The following is a 20,499-nucleotide window of genomic DNA, read 5'->3' as shown; positions in this document are numbered from 1 at the left end:
CACCCCTCCCTCCCTCACACTCCCCACCCCCTTCCTTTATAGCCTTCAGGACGTTTGCCCATATGATAGCACTTTCTTTGCCTCCCGTCCTAACTCCTGCTGGCTAATTGGGTTCCTGTGCAAATATAACTTCTTCAAGAGACCTTCACCTAAATTGCTCCCTGCAAAACCATACAAATTAGCTGCCATGTGTAGTTCCTCTATTCTTACCAAAATAATAATTTTACATTTATTTCAAATATGGACTCTCTTCAATTTGGAGAGACCATACAGTGCAGTGGTTAAAAGTAGGAGTGAGAAGGGATAATGAGTAACCCTTGAGAGCCAGGAGCTGGTCTAGCCTCCACAGCAAGGCCATGGCACCCTCCTGTCTCTCATCCACAGTATTACAGAAAATCTTCCACAACCACTCTACAATCATGTCTGAGCACACAAAAACAACAGCATTGCCTGAACGTCCCCTGCCCTGGGTAAATAGATGACAGCTTCCTCCTGATAGCTTTAGCCTCGCTCTACTCTTGTCACTTTGGACAGAAGAATTATTCAAACACTTCATTGTGGAACTACCCCCTACTTCCTAAGAGCATCCATCCCAGAGCAAAGTCCCACTTCCTGGAACCTTCCTCAAAATCATCTAACACGAGCCCACATCCTATAAAAAGTCCTTCCCAGCCCCCTCTTTCTGACATCCCTGTGACTCCCCATGGTGTGCTGGGCCCTCACAGCCACAGGTCAATAAAGGCACTTTTGTTCAGTCACGTGTGTGTTCCTGGGGGTCTTGGCCAAAGGTCATTGCCAGAATTTTGAAATCCTTCTGCCTGAGTACCTGTATTTCTGGCTGAGTGCACTCAGCTGTGAAATGAGGATGAGGCTCACAACATCTTCTTTACAAGATTGTTATGAGAATTGAACTGTGTATTTTAAGAGGATTATATATGAATATGCTATGAAGATTGAATTACATGTATATAAAAGTTATTTCCCAGGACATAATGTCAGCTGCAATTTTTTTTTTTTTTTTGAGACAGGGTCTTGCTCTGTTGCCCAGACTGGAGTGCAGTGGCATGATCTCAGCTTACTGCAACCTTGCGCTCCCAGATTCAAGTGATTCTCATGTCTCAGCCTCCCAAGTAGCTGAGATGACAGGCATGCACCACCATGCCTGGCTAATTTTTGTATTTTTAGTAGAGACAGAGTTTTGCCATGTTGGCCAAGCTGGTCTTGAACTCCTGGAATCAAGTGTTCCACCCACTCGGCCTCCCAAAGTGCTGGGATTACAGGCATGAGCCAATGCACCTGGTCTCAGCTGCAATTATTATCAGTACTATTAAAATTATGATTTTATCATTTGGGAGATTTCCACGAGAAAAAGGATCTTATCTATCTTATTCACGACTGGATACTCAGAGCTCTCATAGGGCTGACCCAGAAATAACCCGCAAATCCATCAGTACAGGCATGGTTGCATTGGTTGTGTGTGTCCACATTGTGAAACGAACAGATGTTGTGTGTTTCTACTAAACAGAAAGAGGTGGATCTATACATATCGGCTTATGCAGATGTGCAGGATCTATCATTACCGGCAATCGTCACATGAATACTGCACCCCATCAGAGAATTCTCCAAGTTGGTGTTGTCCATGAAGGAGTGATTTCTGCTTTCCTAAGAGGAGTCAAAACTTGTGCAGGGCCGGATCCAAGGCCAAAAGGAAGAGTCTGAGTTAGGAAAGAAGACACAATAGGCAAGCCCAGCTCTGTAACCCTTCAGAAAAGTCCAAGGACACCATCGCTGGGTCCAGGAACTTTGCTGGTGCTATACCTACTCACAAGTGTTAGGAGTTTCCTGGGGGACAGGTTGCAGGAACCAACCTCAGCTAGGTCCCCAGGGTGAATTTTTGTTCTGGTTTATATGGATAATGTTTCCGCTTCACTCTGGCTGCAGAATGCGTTCAAAAGAATACAAGCGTGAGCTTAATGTTTCTTAAAGATCAACTTACCATGTGACTTGTCTCCCTCTTGAGATGCAGCTTCATTTACACAATCCTAGAAAATAAAGGAACAAAATAGTGCATATAGATCTAAAACTTCATCTTCCACAAACTTAAAAAAAAAAGGGCGGGGGAAATTGAAGTATTAATTCAGAGTGATCTGTTGAGTCAGATGTGGTCAAATCAAGGCCCTGGTTATGGTCTTTGTTGCTCTTTGTGGACCTGTCCACAATGGCATTGGATCCTTAGATCCCCTGAGGCTGCTATGACTGGTTCTCGGAGAAGGTGATGTTTCCAATGTCTCCTTCCCTCACTACTCCCAGTATGGAAAGGAAGCTTCTTCTAACCTGAGGTTAATTGTCCAATATAATTTGGAATCCCGTCCCCCAACCCCCTAAGTCTGGCCAATGGAGACAACAGGATAGAGAACCAAACACATAACTGACATCCCCTTCTCCTGCCTGGGGAATCCTTGTACTTAGTTCCAAAATATTTATTGTTGTGGAATCAAGAAAGGAGGTGAAAAAACAGTATGCAATCTTGATCAACTTGCTAGTCTTAGAAGCTTCCTAGACTTCGTTTTAACCTTATCTTTGTTAAATCTTCATGCCATCCAAGGAAACCTTTCCTCCACTTTCTTACCTGGCTTTGCCCAATATCACTGATACCCTCAACCATCCCTCTCCCTGCATCCTCTCCATTTAGCTGTCATTATCAGATTTATTTAACCTTACATAGCCCAGTTCAAATTCTTTAATGTTCTCTAAATGCAAAAGATCGTTACGAGGTAAATGTCCATAATATAAAAATTAATGATCTTTGCATTCCCACTCCACCAGAAAAGTAACAGTTGTTAACTGGTGTATATCCTTCTATCTTTTTCTATGTTCATACAAATACATAGAAGCATACATGCACATATGGAGACTTATTAAGTTATTCGTTTTACAATCTGCTTAATGCATTCTGTACATCTGTAAAAGTCAATATAGATAGAACTATATCATTCTTTAAGTAGACAGAATTTATTCCATAGTACAGACATGCATAACTGATGCAACCATCTTTTGATTGATCAATCTTCAGGTTATTTCTGGTTTTACTGTTTCAAATGATGCTGTGCTAACTATTCTTGTACACCTATCTTTATGTATACTAATTTTTTTTTTATTTCCGGGGCATAGAGTCCTCAAACTATGGCTCTGACTCAGTCTCTGGGTTGTTAAAGTTCTTAATGATTCCTTAATTTATTTAATCCTCAGGTATTTTCATAATCATAATAATAACAGCATAATTACTGAACACCTACCAAGTTTCAAGCATTTGTTAACAACTTTGTAAGCATTTCATTTATTTCTCAGAGCAATTCCTGACATACATGTGATTATTATCTCTGCTTTACAGAAGACAAAACTAAGATGCTGTAGTCAACAAAACAGTTATGATTTCTTCTGCCCTCATGGAGTTGGTAGGGAGACAACCAGTGAAATCACTTGATATGGTGGTGACATTGCCATGAGGAAAGGAAACTGTGGGGCTCATTCCAAGGCCTGAGAGCCAGGATGGTCAGGGAGCACTCCCTGAGGAAGTGACTTTTAGCTGATGCAGATGGAGAAATAAAAGCAAACCTGGTACAGGGTGGGAGCGGGGAGAGGAAGAGTCAGTGCAGAGAGAATCGCAGGCTTGAGACTCAGGAGTGGATGTGAGTGTAACTCAGGGGAAAACAGGAAGGCCAGCAGGGCCAAGGCATAGACAGCAGAGCACAGGGCAAGGAGTCAAGCCACACTGAGGATTCTGAACTTTACCTCACGATCAGCAGGAAGTCACTGGAGCATGTTAAACAAGAGGGTTTCATTGTAGGAAACTTACTACATGCCCATTCTTCTCTCTACTGACATCCCTGTTCCATGCAGCCCTCAAGGAAGAGACAGATTGTCACAGAGGAGGGAGCACTTAGGCTAGGAGATAAGAGAGCAAGTGTCGTCAGCTCAAGAGCAAGTGTCGTCAGCTCTCTTGCGCCTCGGTTTCCTCATGTGTAGAGCATTTGTCCATAGGGTTGTCACGAGGGATGAATTAATTCATGTCTGTGTCTGGAATTTAATGGGCATTCAGTAAATGATTTCCCTCTTATTTCTATGCTGCTTGGGCTTATTACTCTTCCCTCTGAACAGTCTCTCTCTGACCTGAACGTCCCCCAGGTTCAGCATGTGCCTGCTGTACACCCTCTGGGGCTTCCCCTTGCCGAATCCTCTGTGCTAGCATCCGCCTCACACTCAGCCAGGAGAGCTTTGTTTCTTATGCCTCAGCCACTCCAGTTGAAGTGTAAGCACCTCTAAGGCAAAAGACTGCATTTTTGTATCTTCCTTAGTTACAAATACATTTTTCTTTCACGTCAAAAGCTTAAATAAAATCTCACCCTAGCTGTAATGTGTGAGATGGATTGCGGGATAAAGCCCAAGAATACATGAGGAGAAAATCATTACGTTAAAATAGTACAGGCAAGAAATAGTATAGGCTTGGACCAGGTGGTGGGAGTGGGACGGAGGGAAGCAGGTGGATTCTGGGTATATTGATCCCGCAAGACCTGATGATTTCTTGGCTCTCCAAGGAGAGCTACCAGGGTAGCAGAGCTGACATTGGGGTGTGTGAGTACAAAGAGCATGGTGAACAACACAGCCCTTTTCTGAAGTATGAAGGAGAAATCTTATAGATTTAAGAGAGAAAATAAAAAATGTGGACATGTTAAGTGTGAGAAAGTATAAGAGAGACAAGTGGAGATCCCCAGCAGCAATTGTGTAAAGGAGGAAGAACTCAGAGGATAGATTTGGACTAGAGTTACTACTCATTTGAAAACTGTTAGTAGTAGATGAAGCTCAATGCCATAAAAGTGTGGGATCATCTGAGAAGACAGTACGAAGAATTGAGGAAGGCCAGAACCAAGCCCTGAGGATGTTCATTTTTAGAGGTCAGATATAAGAGGACTCAGCGATCTTTGGAATAGCCAGAAAAAGAGGGAAAAACAAACAAACAAACAAGGAGAGGGCAATTATATTGAAGTCAGGGGAAGAGACAGTCTAACAAATCATTGTGTTGAATAATATGAGGGAACAAGTAAGATAAAGGCTTAAATTTGTCCATTAATTTGCTGATAAAGCCTAAAGTCCTGAGGCTGATACTTGAAGTACCCTACAATCTGATACCTCTTAATCCTGCAAATTATGTATAAATACCTTATTAAACAAAACCCATGTTCCGTCACACAATGCAATATTTCATTTATTTGTACCCATTTTCATCCCACTAGCTTCAGCAACATAGAAATCTTTCAAGATATTAACAAAATTCTTACTTGAAACCTGCTGCCTTCAGTTTTGAAGTTCACATGATAGGGTCCTCCCTTCATATTCACCAAACACTCAACCTTACAAAGGAGATCCAACACCTGGGTGATCCGCTCATCCTTACTATCAGCCTTGTTGTTGAAAATGCAGTATCGGCCCTCACAGTCTTGAACCAACTGCTTGAGAGATTTGTTGTTTTCAATGAAATCTTGCAGCAAGTCATCCCCCAAATCATCCTTCCGGGTGAAGACAATAATGATGTGCCTCCTGGCTTCAGCTCCAAACACTTGTTGGATGCCCGTGACTGTTTCCTCATCCTCCCTTGTGAAATGGCCGATGGCTATTACCAAGAGCAGAGCATGGAGGCTGGGGGCAGAGAGCTCCAAGCAGCGTTGGATGTTGCGTTGCTTGTCTTCAGCACAAGCTATTGAGGAGAAAAGGTCAGGGGTGTCAATGACCACAACCTTCCTTTCTCTCAGGACCTGACTCTCTCTCTGGCACATTTTGGTCACGATCTGATCACTGAACTTGGACTTGAACACATCTTTGCCCAGAATGGCATTTCCTGTGGCACTTTTTCCCGAGCGGCATTTCCCCAGGAGGAGGAGCCGCAATTCGGCCATCTGGCAGCTCTGCTCCGACATGCTTTCCTGACACAGGCTCCCGCTGGTTCTGCTGGGACAGAAAGCAACACATTAATGTTCAACTCCCACACAGAATGGACAGGAGAACAGCAAGAAAAGACATTCTCTTTTTGACTCAAATTGCCGCCAATGAATTTGAGCTACTGAAGTGCTAGACCCAGACTAGATTAGAACAAGAAACGCTTTCCCAGGATCTTTCTGTTCCATCTCTGAGACAAACCTAGAGACCTCTTTTAGTTCCTTGAATTTTTTTTTACCATTGGGAACCACAAGGAGCCAGATATGTTAGAAACCATAGTAAACAAGCATGTTTCAAAGTTGAAGGAAATCTCATAATTAATAGTAATGGTCAGATGTTTAAAACATACAGATCTCTGGGACTCAACCTAGACCTATTAAATCAGAATCTCAAAGGATGGAGCTTAGAAATCTGTATTCATCAAATGTCACAGTAATTCTAATGAGTAGCCAAGTTTGGGAAGCGTTGCCCTATAAAATACAATGAAGTAGAAATGTCTAGAGCATACAAGCAAATATAATGTATGGTATACATGATACTCTGAAAGTAATGTCACAGAAGACAAACTAGAAAACTTCGTTTGTGGGACTCATGATGTACCCAGTGCCAGGTGAAGTTAACAGAGAAGCATGATGTGGTGGGTATGACCATGGTCTTGAATTCTGACCTGGTTCACCTTCTGCTCTACACCCATTAGCTGATCTGTAGAGGCCACTTAACCATTCTGAGACTCAGTGTCCTAATCCATAAGATAGAAGCGGTATCACCTACTTCAAGGATATTTTTATAAAACTCAAATGAGATGACACATGAGAAAGTACCTTGCAAGTTTCTACATATTACCTAAATGCAAAGTGGTACTATTTCAGTATATAGATAGTGCTGCTTAGATTTAATTTTCTCCCTGCAAAGGCTTCCACCTGCCAGGCAAGTCAAGTCCAAAACCCTTGAGCTAATGTGCCAAGTTCTTTGCGTCTGTTTCCAGCCCACAGATTCCGCTCTACTTGTAGCCACTCTCCTCAACACACTGTATGCTCCAGTCAAGTGAACTATTCATCTGTATTTATTTATTCAGGCCCCACCTTGTTTGACATATGTTTTGAGCTGATTTGCTGTAACTGTTCAATCATCCTGCCTTGCACAATTTCTTCTGGATTGCCCAAGAGTCACTGACCTGAAATCAAGTGAGGCCTAGAAATGCATGGCAAAACTGCTGCTGCAAGGAAACAACTCCCCTCTACCGTAATCACAGGTTTTCCCTTTAGGGCACATCAGCAATTAGCTGTGATTCCCACATGGGGTTACACCAGGGATCCTGTGTTCCTCTCCTTAAAAACTTAGTTTCCGGGGCGGGCGCGGTGGCTCAAGCCTGTAATCCCAGCACTTTGGGAGGCCGAGACGGGCGGATCACGAGGTCAGGAGATCGAGACCATCCTGGCTAACACAGTGAAACCCCGTCTCTACTAAAAATACAAAAAACTAGCCGGGCGAGGTGGCAGGCGCCTGTAGTCCCAGCTACTCCGGAGGCTGAGGCAGGAGAATGGCATAAACCCAGGAGGCGGAGCTTGCAGTGAGCTGAGATCCGGCCACTGCAGTCCAGCCCGGGCTACAGAGCAAAACTCCGTCTCAAAAAAAAAAAAAAAAAAAACTTAGTTTCCAAGACTGCAAACCTGGCCATGATGCCCTCCCCTGTGAGGGTTTACCTATGCAGATCTACAAGAGAGTGACTCTCCCTATGAAACCTTCGTACAGCACCCTCTTGGACAGCCACCCCTCCAGGGTCCATGGTGAAGTCAGAAAATTCTTCATGTTATTTCACACCCTTGGGCAGTGTCTCTGCCCCTTGATGGGTTCCTTCCTCTTCCCACCAAGCCTGCTCCAGCATCCTTTTTGCACTTGTATGAAAAGACTGAACAACAACAAATAAAACTCAGAGATGCAGCAAGCAGATAAGAAGAATGTGACACACATGAGGACAATGTTGTGGGAGCCCAGGGAGGAGTCAGTCACTGGGGACAGATTGGTACCACTCCATAAAAACTGCTGCAGCAGAGAGCAAAGATCCCTTAGCTGTCAATTCACAATGTGCTTATACTCATTATCTGATCGCTCTGCACCGTAACCTCTTCATTCTTTGTATTTTTCTGATTATGAAGTTTGGTGTTTATTCTACAGAATTTTGTATATTCTGAAAATTTTAAAGAAAAAATCTGGCTCCATCTATGGCTCCATCATACATAAGTAGCGTTTGTTAAAATATGCATATAATTTCTTTTCTTTCTTTTCTATTTTAGAGACAAGGTCTCTCTCTGTTTCCCAGGCTGTTGTGCAGTGGTGGGATCACAGCTCACTGTATCCTCAACCTTCTGGGTTCAAGTCATCTCCTGCCTCAACCTCCAGATTATCTAGAGCTACAGGCACACACCACCATGCCTAACTACTTTTTAAAAATCTTTTGTAGAGATGGGGTCTCCCTATGTTGCCCAGGCGGGTCTCAAACTCCTGACCTCAAGCAATCCTCCAGCTTTGGCCTCACAAAGTGTTGGGATTACAGACATGAGCCACCATGTTCAGCCCATAATTTCCTCATACACACATATATTTGCATCATCTAGCAATAACTTCTCTCGTAAAATATATTTTCATTAAATAAGAATAACATATTCCTTAAAATAAGTTGGAAAATAAACAAAATCATGATTGGAAAGTGATCTGCCATCTACAAAGAATCATATCAATTTGTAGTGTTTTTATTACATGTAAATGAGCATTTTAGGTTTTTTTCCGTTTTATCATACTTATATGTATGTGTCCATCTGAAGCTAATGTAAACTCTGTATGAGGAAAGTTTACCCTAGAAATTACTCCAAATATTGAAAATAACAAGTAGTAGTAAAATAATTTACTTTACCCTGCCTATCACTGCTGCCACCAATACCCATACACACTGCCCAGGGGCCTAGGTTCCAGTCAGCCCAGCCCACTACTGTCACCACCAGGGCCCATGCATGCCACTTGGGGCTCTAAGGGCTGGCCCACCACTACTACTGGCACTGCCAGTGCCACATACATCATCAAGGGGCCCAAGGACTGACCCACCAAATCTGCTGCTGTGGCCAACACACACCTGAGAGCCCCAATACTGGCCTACATGGGTCCTCCACCTGCCACTATCAGTGTTTGTATATGCCACCCAGAGGACTGACTACTGACCCACATAGCCCATAGCCACCAATACTGGTGCCCATGTGCATCATCCAGGGTCCAAGGGTGAGCCCACTTGGTATCTCTGTCCCCAGGAAAACCTTACCATGGCCTTCACTAACAATCACAGGCTAAACCACTGAGGAACTTGCAGACATCACTGACATTGATTACAGTCAGAGAAATCATATGAAGACTACACTCCTGCACCTACCCAAAATCAAAGCCAAAGCACTCTACCCAATCAACACTAGAGATACATGTACAGAAAAAAGTCTTTCCCTATGAAAGCCAATGCATAAAATTGAAAGAAGCAACTGTTACACCAGATGCACAGACTGCAAAAATTCAAGAAACATTAAAAAGCAAGGAAACATAATATCTCCAAAGGAACACAGTAATTCTCTAGTAACAGATCCCAAAGAAAAGAAAATCTTAGAATGCTTGAAGAGGAATTCAAAATAATGATCTTAAGGAACATCAACAATATAAAAGAGAACACAGATTGACAATACAAAGAAATCAGAAAAAAAAATTCATGATCTGAATGAGAAATTCAATAAAGAGATAGATACTATTTTTAAAAAAAGAGAAGAACCAAATGGAAATCCTGGACCTGAATAATTCAATGAACAAAATGTATAACCAAGAGCTTCAAAAAGAGACTAGATCAAGCAGAAGAAAGAATTTCTGAACTTTAAGGCAGGTCTTTTAAAATAATTCAGTCTGAAAAAAAACTCTTTTAAGAATAAAGAAAGCCTATATGACACATGGGACACCATAAAGTAAACAAATACTTGAATTTTGAGAGTTCCAGAAAGAGACAAGATGGGAAAAGTCATAGAAAATCTATATAATAAATAATAGCTGGAAACTTCCAAAGTATTGTGAAAGATATAGACATTCAGATACAGGAAACTCAAGATTCTCAAATAGATTCAATCCAAAAACATCTTCTCGGAAGCATATTGTAGTCAAATTGTCAAAAGTCAAAGACAAAGAGAGAATTCTAAAAACAGCAAGAGAAAAGTGTAAAGTCACATTTAAGGGAATTTCCATCAGACTAACACCATGTTTTATTAGCAGAAATCTTGCAGATTGGGAGAGAATGAGATGATATATTCAAAGTGCTGGAAAAAAAATTTTTGGCCAAGAATACTATACCCAGCAACACTATCCTTCAGAAATGAGGGAGAAATAAAGCCTTTCCCATACAAGCCAAAACTAAGATAATATATTACCACTGGACCAACCCTATAAGAAATGCTTAATGGAGTCCTACTTCTGAAAGTGAAAGGACAGTATCTACCACCATGAAAATGCACAAAGTATAAAACTCATTTGTAGAGCAGATATACAAATGAGAACAAGAAAGGAATCAAATGTTATTACTATAGAAAATCACCAAATTTCAAGGATTAAACAATAAGAGTAAAATAAAGGAACAATGTGTCAGGCCTCTGAGCCCAAGCTAAACCATCATATCCCCTGTGACCTGCACATATACATCCAGATGGCCTGAAGTAACTGAAGATCCACAAAAGAAGTGAAAATAGCCTTAACTGATGACATTCCACCATTGTAATTTGTTTCTGCTCCACCATAACTGATCAATGTACTTTGTAATCTCCCCCACCCTTAAGAAGGTTCCTTATAGTCTCCCCTACCCTTAAGAAGGTTCTTTGTAATACCCCCCACCCTTGAGAATGTGCATTGTGAGATCCACCCCCGCCTGCAAAACATTGCTCCTAACTCCACTGCCTATCCCAAAATCTATAAGAACTAATGATAATCCCACCACCCTTTGCTGACTCCTTTTTTGGACTCTAGTCTGCCTGCACCCAGGTGAAATAAACAGCCTTGTTGCTCACACAAAGCCTGTTGGTGGACTCTCTTCACATGGACACGTGAGACATTTGGTGCTAAAGACCTGGGTCAGAGGGACTCCTTCAGGAGACCAGTCCCCTGTCCTCATCCTCACTCTGTGAAGAGATCCACCTACGACCTCAGGTCCTCAGACCAACCACCCAAGGAACATCTCACCAATTTCAAATCGGGTATGCGACCTTTTCACTCTCTTCTCCAGCCCCTCTTGCTACCCTTCAATCTCCCTGTCCTTCCAATTCCAGTTCCTTTTCCTCTCTAGTAGAGACAAAGGAGACACATTCTATCTGTGGACCCAAAACTCTGGCACCAGTCATGGACTCGGGAAGACAGTCTTCCTGTGGTGTTTAATCACTGCGAGTACGCCTGCCTGATTATTCACCCACACTCCATGGGTGTCTGATCACCAAGGGGACACCTGCTTTGGTCATTCACCCACATTCCCTTGGTGGCAAGTCAATTGCGGGGATGCCTGCTTTGGCTGCTCACCTATATTGCAGCCCAGGGCTGCTCCCCACTCCCTTCTTCTTGTCTCTACTTTTCTCTTTAAACTTACCTCCTTCACTATGGGCAACCTTCCGCCCTCCATTCCCCCTTCTTCTCCCTTAGCCTGTGTTCTCAAGAATTTAAAATCTTTTCAAGTCTTGCCTGACCTAAAATCTAAGCATCTCATTTTCTTCTGCAACACCGCTTGACCCCAATACAAACTTGACAATGGTTCTAAATGGCCAAAAAATGGCACTTTTGATTTCTCCATCCTATAAGACCTAGATAATTTTTGTCAAAAAATGGGCAAATGGTCTGAGGTGCCTGACATCCAGGCATTCTTTTACACATTGGTCCCTCCCTAATCTCTGCTCCCAATGTGACTCATCCCAAATCTTTCTTCTTTCTCTTCTGTCTGTTCCTTCAGTCTCCACCCCAGTTCTAAGTCCTTTGAATCCTTCTTTTCTATGGACTCATCTGACCTCTCCCCTTCTCCCCAGGCTGCTCCTTGCCAGGCCGAGCCAAGTCCCAATTCTTCCTCAGCCTCTGCTCCCCCACCCTATAATCCTTCTATCTCCTCCCCTCGTCACACCCAGTCTGGCTTACAGGTTCGTTCCACGACTAGCCCTCCCCCACCTGCCCAACAATTTACTCTTAAAGAGGTGGCTGGAGCTAAAGGCATAGTCAAAGTTAATGCTCCTTTTTTCTTTATCCAACCTCTCCCAAATCAGTTAGCATTTAGGCTTTTTTTCATCAAATATAAAAACCCAGCCCAGTTCATTGCCCATTTGGCAACAACTCTTAGATGCTTTACTGTCCTATATCCCAGAGGAAGGCCGTCTTATTCTCACTATGCATTTTATTACCCAATCCACTCCTTACATTAGAAAAAGCTCCAAAAAATAGATTCCAGCCCTTAAACCCCACAACAGGACCTAATTAACCTTGCCTTCAAGGTGTATAATAATGGAGTAGAGGCAGCCAAGTAGCAATGTATTTCTGAGTTACAGTTACTTGCCTCCGCTGTAAGACAACCCACAACCACGTCTCTAGCATACAAAAACTTCAAAACATCCAAGCCACAGCTCCCAGGGGCTCCTTCAAAACATTCTCATGGACCTTGCTTCACATGCCAAAAGCCTGGTCACTGGGCCTCAGAATGCCCACAGCCTGGGATTCCTCCTAAGCCATGCCTTGTCTGTGCAGGCCCTCACTGGAGGTCTGACTGTCCAACTCACATCGCCACTGCTCCTAAATCCCTGGAGCCCAAACCCAATGTTCCTTGGCTGACTCCTTCCCAAATCTCCTCAGCTTAGCAGCTGAAGACTGACACCGCCTGATCACCTTGGAAGCCCCTGGACCATCACAGATGCCAAGTTTCAGGTAACTCTTACAGTGGAGGGTAAGTTCATCCTCTTCTTAATCAATATGGGGGCTACCCACTCCACATTACCTCTTTTCAAAGGCCTGTTTCCCTTGCCTCCATAACTGTTGTGGGTGTTGATGGCCAGGCTTCTAAACCTCTTAAAACTCCCAACTCTGGTGCCAACTTGGACAATACTCTTTTTTTTTTTTTTTTTTTTTTTTTTTTTTTTTTTTTTTTTGAGACGGAGTCTGGCTTCCTCTCCCAGGCTGGAGTGCAGTGGCGCAATCTCGGCTCACTGCAAGCTCCGCCTCCCGGGTTCACGCCATTCTCCTGCCTCAGCCACCCGAGTAGCTGGGACTACAGGCGCCCACCACTGCGCCCGGCTATTTTTTTCTATTTTTAGTAGAGACAGGGTTTCACCATGGTCTCGATCTCCTGACCTTGTGATCCGCCCGCCTCGGCCTCCCAAAGTGCTGGGATTACAGGCGTGAGCCACCGCGCCCGGCCGGACAATACTCTTTTAAGCACTCCTTTTTAGTTATCCTCACCTGCCCAGTTCCCTTATTAAGTCGAGGCATTTTAACTAAATTATCTGCTTCCCTGACTATTCCTAGGCTACAGCCACATCTCATTGCCACCCTTTTCCCCAGTTCAAAGCCTCCTTCGCATCTTCCTCTCCTATCCCCACACCATAACCCACAAGTATAGGACACCTCTACTCCCTCCCTGGCAACTGATCACATGCCCATTACTATCTCAGTAAAACCTAATCACCCTTACCTGACTTAATGCCAATATCCCATCCCACAGCAGGCTTTAAAAGGATTAAAGCCTGTTATGACTCACCTGTTACAGCACGGCCTTTTAAAGCCTATAAACTCTTACAATTCCCCCATTTTACCTGTACAAAAACCAGACAAATCTTACAAGTTAGTTCAGGATCTGCGCCTTATCAACCAAATTGTCTTGCCTATCCACCCCAAAGTGCCAAACCCATATACTTTCCTATCCTCAATACCTCCCTCCACAACCCATTATTCTGTTCTGGATCTCAAACATACTTTCTTTACAATTCCTTTGCATCCTTCATCCCAGCCTCTCTTCTTTTTCACTTGGACTGACCCTGACACCCATCAGACTCAGCAACTTACCTAGGCTGCACTGCAGCAAGGCTTTGTGGATAGCCCCCATTACTTCAGTCAAGCCCAAATTTCTTCCTCTTCTGTTACCTATCTCAGCATAATTCTTCATGAAAACACATGTGCTCTCCCTGCTGATCGTGTCCAGCTAATCTCCCAAACCCCAACCCCTTCTACAAAATAATGACTCCTTTCCTTCCTAGGCATGATTAGGTACTTCTGCCTTTGGATATCTAGTTTTACCATCCTGACTAAACCATTATGTAAACTCACAAAAGCAAACCTAGCTGACCCCATAAATCCTAAATCCTTTCCCCACTCCCCTTTCAATTCCTTAAAAAACAGCCCTAAAAGCTGCTCCCACACTAACTCTCCCTAATTCATCCCAACTTTTTCATTACACACAGCCAAAGTGCAGGGCTGTGTGGTCAAAATTCTTACACAAGAGTCAGGACCACACCCTGTAGCCTTTCTGTCCAAAAAACTTGACCTTACTGTTTTAGGCTGGCCTCCACCCCCATGACTGTATCTCTCTAATCCACCTGGCATTCACTCAATTTCACCATATTTCCTTCTTTCCTGTTCCTCACCCTGATCATACTTGGTTTATTGATGGCAGTTCCACCAGGCCTAATTGCCATTCACCAGCAAAGGCAGGCTATGCTATAGTATCTTGCACACCTATCATTGAGGCTACTGCTCTGCCCCCCACGCACTATCTCTCAGCAAGCCAAACTCATTGCCTTAACTCAAGCCCTCACTCTTGCAAAAGGACTACGCATCAATATTTATACTGACTCTAAATATGCCTTCCATATCCTGCACCACCATGCTGTTATATAGGCAGAAAGAGGTTTCCTCACTACACAAGGGTCCTCCATCATTAATGCCTCTTTAATAAAAACTCTTCTCAAGGCCACTTTACTTCTAAAGGAAGTTGTAGTCATTCACTGCAAGGGCCATCAAAAGGCATTAGATCCCATCACTCAGGGCAATGCTTATGCTGATAAGGTAGCTAAAGAAGCAGCTAGTGTTCCATCTTTTATCCCTTATGGCAGTTTTTCTCCTTCTCATGGGTCACTCCCACCTACTCTCCCACTGAAACTTCCACCTATCAATCTCTTCCCACATAAGGCAAATGGTTCTTGGACCAAGGAAAATAATCTACTTCCAGCCTCACAGGCCCATTCTATTCTGTCGTCATTTCAAAACCTCTTCCATGTACGTTACAAGCCACTAGCCTGCCTCTTAGAACCTCTTATTTCCTTTCTACCGTGGAAATCTATCCTCAAGGAAATCACTTCTCAGTGTTCCATCTGCTATTCTACTACTACTCAGGGATTGTTCAGGCCCTCTCCCTTCCCTACACATCAAGCTCGGGGATTTGCCCCCACCCAGGACTGGCAAATTGACTTTACTCACATGCTTCAAGTCAGGAAACTAAAATACCTCTTCGTCTAGGTAGACACTTTCACTGGATGGGTAGAGGCCTTTCCCACAGGGTCTGAGAAGGCCCCTCGGTCATTTCTTCCCCTCTGTCAGACATAATTCCTTGGTTTGGCCTTCCCACCTCTATACAGTCCAATAACAGACTGGCCTTTATTAGTCAAATCACCCAAGCAGTTTTTCAGGCTCTTCGTATTCAGTGGAATCTTCATACCCCTTACCGTCCTCAATCTTCAGGAAAGGTAGAATGAACTAATGGTCTTTTAAAAACACTCTTCACCAAGCTCAGCCTCATACTTAGAAAGGAGGACTCTGTCAAGGATAGAGCCCAAAAACTCACTAACCAAGCAAGTAATTACACTGAACCCTCTTGGGCACTCTGTAATTGGATGTCCTGAGTCCTCCCAATTCTTAGTCCTTTAATACCTGTTTTTCTCCTCTTATCTGGACCTTGTGTCTTCCATTTAGTTTCTCGATTCATCCAAAACCATATCCAGGCCATCACCAATCATTCTATATGACAAATGGTTCTTCTAACAACCCCACAATATCACCCCTTACCACAAAATCTTCCTTCAGCTTAATCTCTCCCAATCTGGGTTCCCACATCACCCCTAATCCCGCTCAAAGCAGCCCTGAGAAATGTCGGCCATTATCTCTCCATACCACTCCAAAAAATTTTTGCTGCCCCAACACTTCAATACCATTTTATGTTATTTTTCTTATTAATATAAGAAGGCAGGTATGTCAGGCCTCTGAGCCCAAGCTAAGCCATCATATCCCCTGTGACCTGCACATATACATCCAGATGGCCTGAAGTAACTGAAGATCCACAAAAGAAGTGAAAATAGCCTTAACTGATGACATTTCCCCATTGTGATTTGTTTCTGCCTCACCCTAACTGATCATTGTACTTTGTAATCTCCCCCAACCTTAAGAAGTTTCTTTATAGTCTTCCCCACCCTTAAGAAGGTTCTTTGTAATTCTCCCCACCCTTGAGAATGTACATTGTGAGATCCACCCCCTGGCCATAAAACGTTGCTCCTAACTCCACCACTTATCCCAAAACCTATAAGAACTAATGATAATCCCACCATCGTTTGCTGACTCCTTTTTTGGACTCAGCCCACCTTTACCTGGGTGAAATAAACAGCCTTGTTGCTCACACAAAGCCTGTTCCTGGACTGTCTTCACATAGACACGTGAGACACAATGGATATATAAAACAATCCAAAAACAACAAAATGACAGGAGTAAGTTCATCTATCAGTAACAACCTTAAATGTAAATGGTTTAAATTCACCAATTTAAAGGTATAGACTGACTGAATGGAATAGAAAACAAGACCTAACTATATGCTGCTTACAAGAAATTCACTTCCTCTGTAAAACACATAGAATGAGAGTGAAGGGATTAAAAAAAAAGATACCCCACCCAAACAGAAACCAAAAACATGCAGGAGTAGCTATACTTAAATCAGGCAAAACAGACTTTAAATCAAAAACATAAAGACACAAAGAAGATTATATTATGATAGATCAATTGAGCAAGAGAGTATAATGACTATATTTGTGCACCTAATACAGAAATGTCAAGCAAATATTATTAGGGCTACAGAGAGAGATAGACCCCAATACAATAATAGGTAGAGACTTCAATACCCCAGTTTCAGCACTGGACAGATAATCTAGATAGGAAATTAACAAAGAAACATAGGACTTAATCTACACTACAGATCATGTGGACTCAACAGATGTTTACAGAACATTTCCTCCAACAGCTACATGACACACTTTCTTCTTATCAACACATGGAGAATTCTCCATGCTAGACCATCTGTTATGTCAGCATTATCCTGATATGATTTGAGCAAATAATTTATTAGCTCCAATGGTGCTTAAGGTATCAGTAGCCAATATGGGCTATTGTGTGGAGCCTTTGGCAGGCCCTTATAGATAACTCACAGTATAAACCCTAAAGATTTTGGAGCAAGGCCCTGTTATCGTCTATGAATAACTAGTCACCTTTTGGGAAACAACTTTTGGCCTGCCACTGGGCCTTAGTAGACACTGAACACTTAACCATGGGCCACCAAGTTGACATGCAACCTGAGTATATAGTAAAGTTGGGTGTGCACAGAAGGACTCCGTCATCAACTGGAAGTGGTATATATGAGACTGGACCTAACTAGGCCCTAAAGGCACAAGTTACATGAAAAAGTAGCCCAACTGCCTGTGATCCCTATTCCTGCTATACTGCCTTATCTCTCCCAATCTGCACTCATGACCTCATAGTGGAGTTTCCTACAATGAATTGACAGAGGAAGAGAAAATTCAGAGCTAGTTTACAGATAGTTCTGCACAATATGCAGGCACTACCCAAAGTGGACAGCTTCATCACTATAGCACCAATCTGGGACATTTCTGAAGGATCGTAGTCAAGGAAAATCCTCCCAATGGGCAGAACTTTAAGCAGTGTACCTGGTTGTTCATTCTATTTGAAAGGAGATATGGCAAGATACAATTATATACCAATTCATGGGCTGTGGCCAATGGTTTGGCTGGATGGTCAGGGACCTTGAAGAAACATGATTAGAAAATTGGTAACAAGAAAGTCTGGGGAAGAAGTATGTGGATAGACCTCTTGGAATGAGTGAAAAACATGAAGAAAACATGAAGACATTTAGTCCCATATGAATGCTTACCAAAGGGTGATTTCAGCAGAGGAGGATTTTATTAAAATAATCATCAAATTGATAAAATGACCCATTCTGTGGATACCAGTCAGCCTCTTCCCCCAGCCACCCCTGACATCATCCAATATGCTCATAAACAAAGTGGCCATGCTGCCAGAGGTGGAGATTATACATGGGCCCAGCAACATGGTCTTCCATTCACTAAGGCCAATCTGGCTATGGCCACCACTGAGTACCCAATCTACTAGCAGCAGAGGCTAACACCAAGTCCCTGATATGGCACCATTCCCCAGGGTTATCAGCAAGCTACCTATGGCAGATTGATTTCATTGGACCACTTCAAACATGGAAGAGGAAATGTTTTGTTCTTATCAAAATAGACACTTACTCTGAATATGGATTTGCCTTCCCTGCATACAATGCTTTTGCCAAAACTACCATCCTTGGGCTTACGTAAAACTTTACCTATTGTTACAGTTTTCCATACAGGCTTACTTCACAGGAACTCACTCCAAGGAACACACTTCACAGCAAATAAAGTGAGGCAATGAGCCCATGTTCATGGAATTCACTGGTCTTACCATGTTCCCTGCCATCCTGAAGGAGCTGAATTGATAGAAAAGTGGAATGGCCTTCTGAAGATTCAGTTATAGCACCAGTTACATGACAATGCCACCTTGTAGGACTGGGGCAAGGTTCTCCAGGAGGCTCTACATGCTCTGAATCAGCATCCAATATATGATGCTATTTCTCCCATAGCCAAGATTCATGGGTCCAGGAATCAAGGGGTAGAAACGGGAGTGGTACCACTTGCTATTACTCCTAGTGACCCACTAGCAACATTTTTGCTTCCCATCCTCAAGGCTTTATGCTGGCCTAAAGATCTTAGTTCCAAAAGAAGAAATGCTTCCACTTGGAGATACAACAATGACTCCATTGAACTGGAAGTTAAGAATGCCACCTGGCCACTTTGGGCTCCTCATACCTCTAAATCAACAGGCCAAGAAGGGAGTTTTGCTATTGGGGGGGTGATTGATCCTTACTACCAAGGGGAAATTGGACTACTACTCTACAATAGAGGTAAGAAAGAATATGGAATACAAGAAATCCCTTAGAGCATCTCTTAGTATTGCCACATCCTATGATTAAAGTCAATGGAAAATTACAACAACCCAATCCAGGCAGGGCTACTAATAACTCAGATTTTTAAGGAATAAAGGTCTGGGTCACCCTCCACCTCCCCAGATAAAAAACCACAACCAGCTGAGCTCACTGATGATGGTAAAAGGAAAACAGCATGGGTGGAAAAAGGAGGTAATTATCAAAACCAGTTATGACCACATGACCAGTTACAGGAATGAGGATTATAATTCTTGTGAGTATTTCCTCCTTATTTTGTAATGAATGTATGTGTGTCAAATATATTTGTTTTCTTCCCTCTCTTATCTCTTTAACATGCAACATAAGACGTATTGATTTTACATTATAATATTTAAGTATGGTTAACTTTACATCATAGTACTTAAGTTAGAGGATATCAAAGAGAAGGATAAAAGAACTTTATTTCTTTTTCTGGAGAAGGAATTAGTGCATATCAGTTGTATGCAGGACAGTTGTATCCTGTTAGATGGATTTATGACCTTGTTATTGTCTTTAATTGGGAGATTAAGTGTAGTTTAAGGAGAAGTGTATGGATTCCAGGTGGATAAGGTAAGGACGTGTGCTGGTTAATTTTATGAGTCAATTCGTCTGGGTTATGGAGCCTAGATAGTTAGTCAAACATTATTCCGAATGTTTCTGTGAGGGTGTTTTGGGATAAGATTTACATTAAAAATCAGTGGACTCTGGGTAAAGCAGATTGCCCTCACTAGTGGGGGTGGGCCTGATCCAATCAGTTGAAGACCTGATTAGAATAAAAGGCTTACCTGCCCCAAGCAAGAAGGAATCATTTAGCAGATGGCCTTTGGACTTCATCTGCCACATTGGCTCTTCCTGGTTCTACAGCAGGCTGCCTTTGGACCTAAACAGCAATTCTTTCCTGAGTCTCCAGCCTACCAGCCTCCCCCATCAGATTTTGGTCTCACCAAGTCTCCACAATCATGTAGGCCAATTCCTCAAATAAATATCTTACACACACACACACACACCATTCATTCTGTTTCTCTAGAGAACCCTGGCTAACACACATGGGAAAGGTGCTAAAGTGCTCAGTGCCTTACATCTGAGCAAGACAGAAGTGGTGAGGAGTTGAAGGAACCAGGCATGTGGCTCTCTGAGGAAAGAGTGTT

The 20,499-nt window shown here is 42.8% G+C and overlaps 1 protein-coding gene across 4 annotated transcripts in view; it reads right to left on the bottom strand.

The window, feature by feature from the left end:
* The window catches only part of GIMAP8 (GTPase, IMAP family member 8), a 33,949-nt gene that overhangs the window by 6,098 nt on the left and 7,352 nt on the right, over positions 1 to 20,499 (bottom strand). For 2 of the 4 annotated variants that reach the window (XM_007983432.3, XM_073009493.1), the window contains exons 2-3: positions 5,337 to 6,003; positions 1,997 to 2,042 (exon numbers count right to left, since the gene is read on the bottom strand). In XM_007983432.3, the coding sequence (XP_007981623.3) occupies positions 1,997 to 2,042; positions 5,337 to 5,972 (682 nt within the window). In that variant the 5' untranslated portion in view covers positions 5,973 to 6,003. The remainder of the gene's footprint in view (positions 1 to 1,996; positions 2,043 to 5,336; positions 6,004 to 20,499) is intronic. The other 2 variants (XM_007983431.3, XM_037990955.2) reach the window with 1 other exon arrangement.

Source organism: Chlorocebus sabaeus, chromosome 21, assembly GCF_047675955.1.
Source record: "Chlorocebus sabaeus isolate Y175 chromosome 21, mChlSab1.0.hap1, whole genome shotgun sequence".
Lineage (NCBI taxonomy): Eukaryota > Metazoa > Chordata > Mammalia > Primates > Cercopithecidae > Chlorocebus > Chlorocebus sabaeus.
The sequence above is the reverse complement of the archived record's forward strand: the minus strand, read 5'-3'. Positions and strand labels throughout refer to the sequence as shown.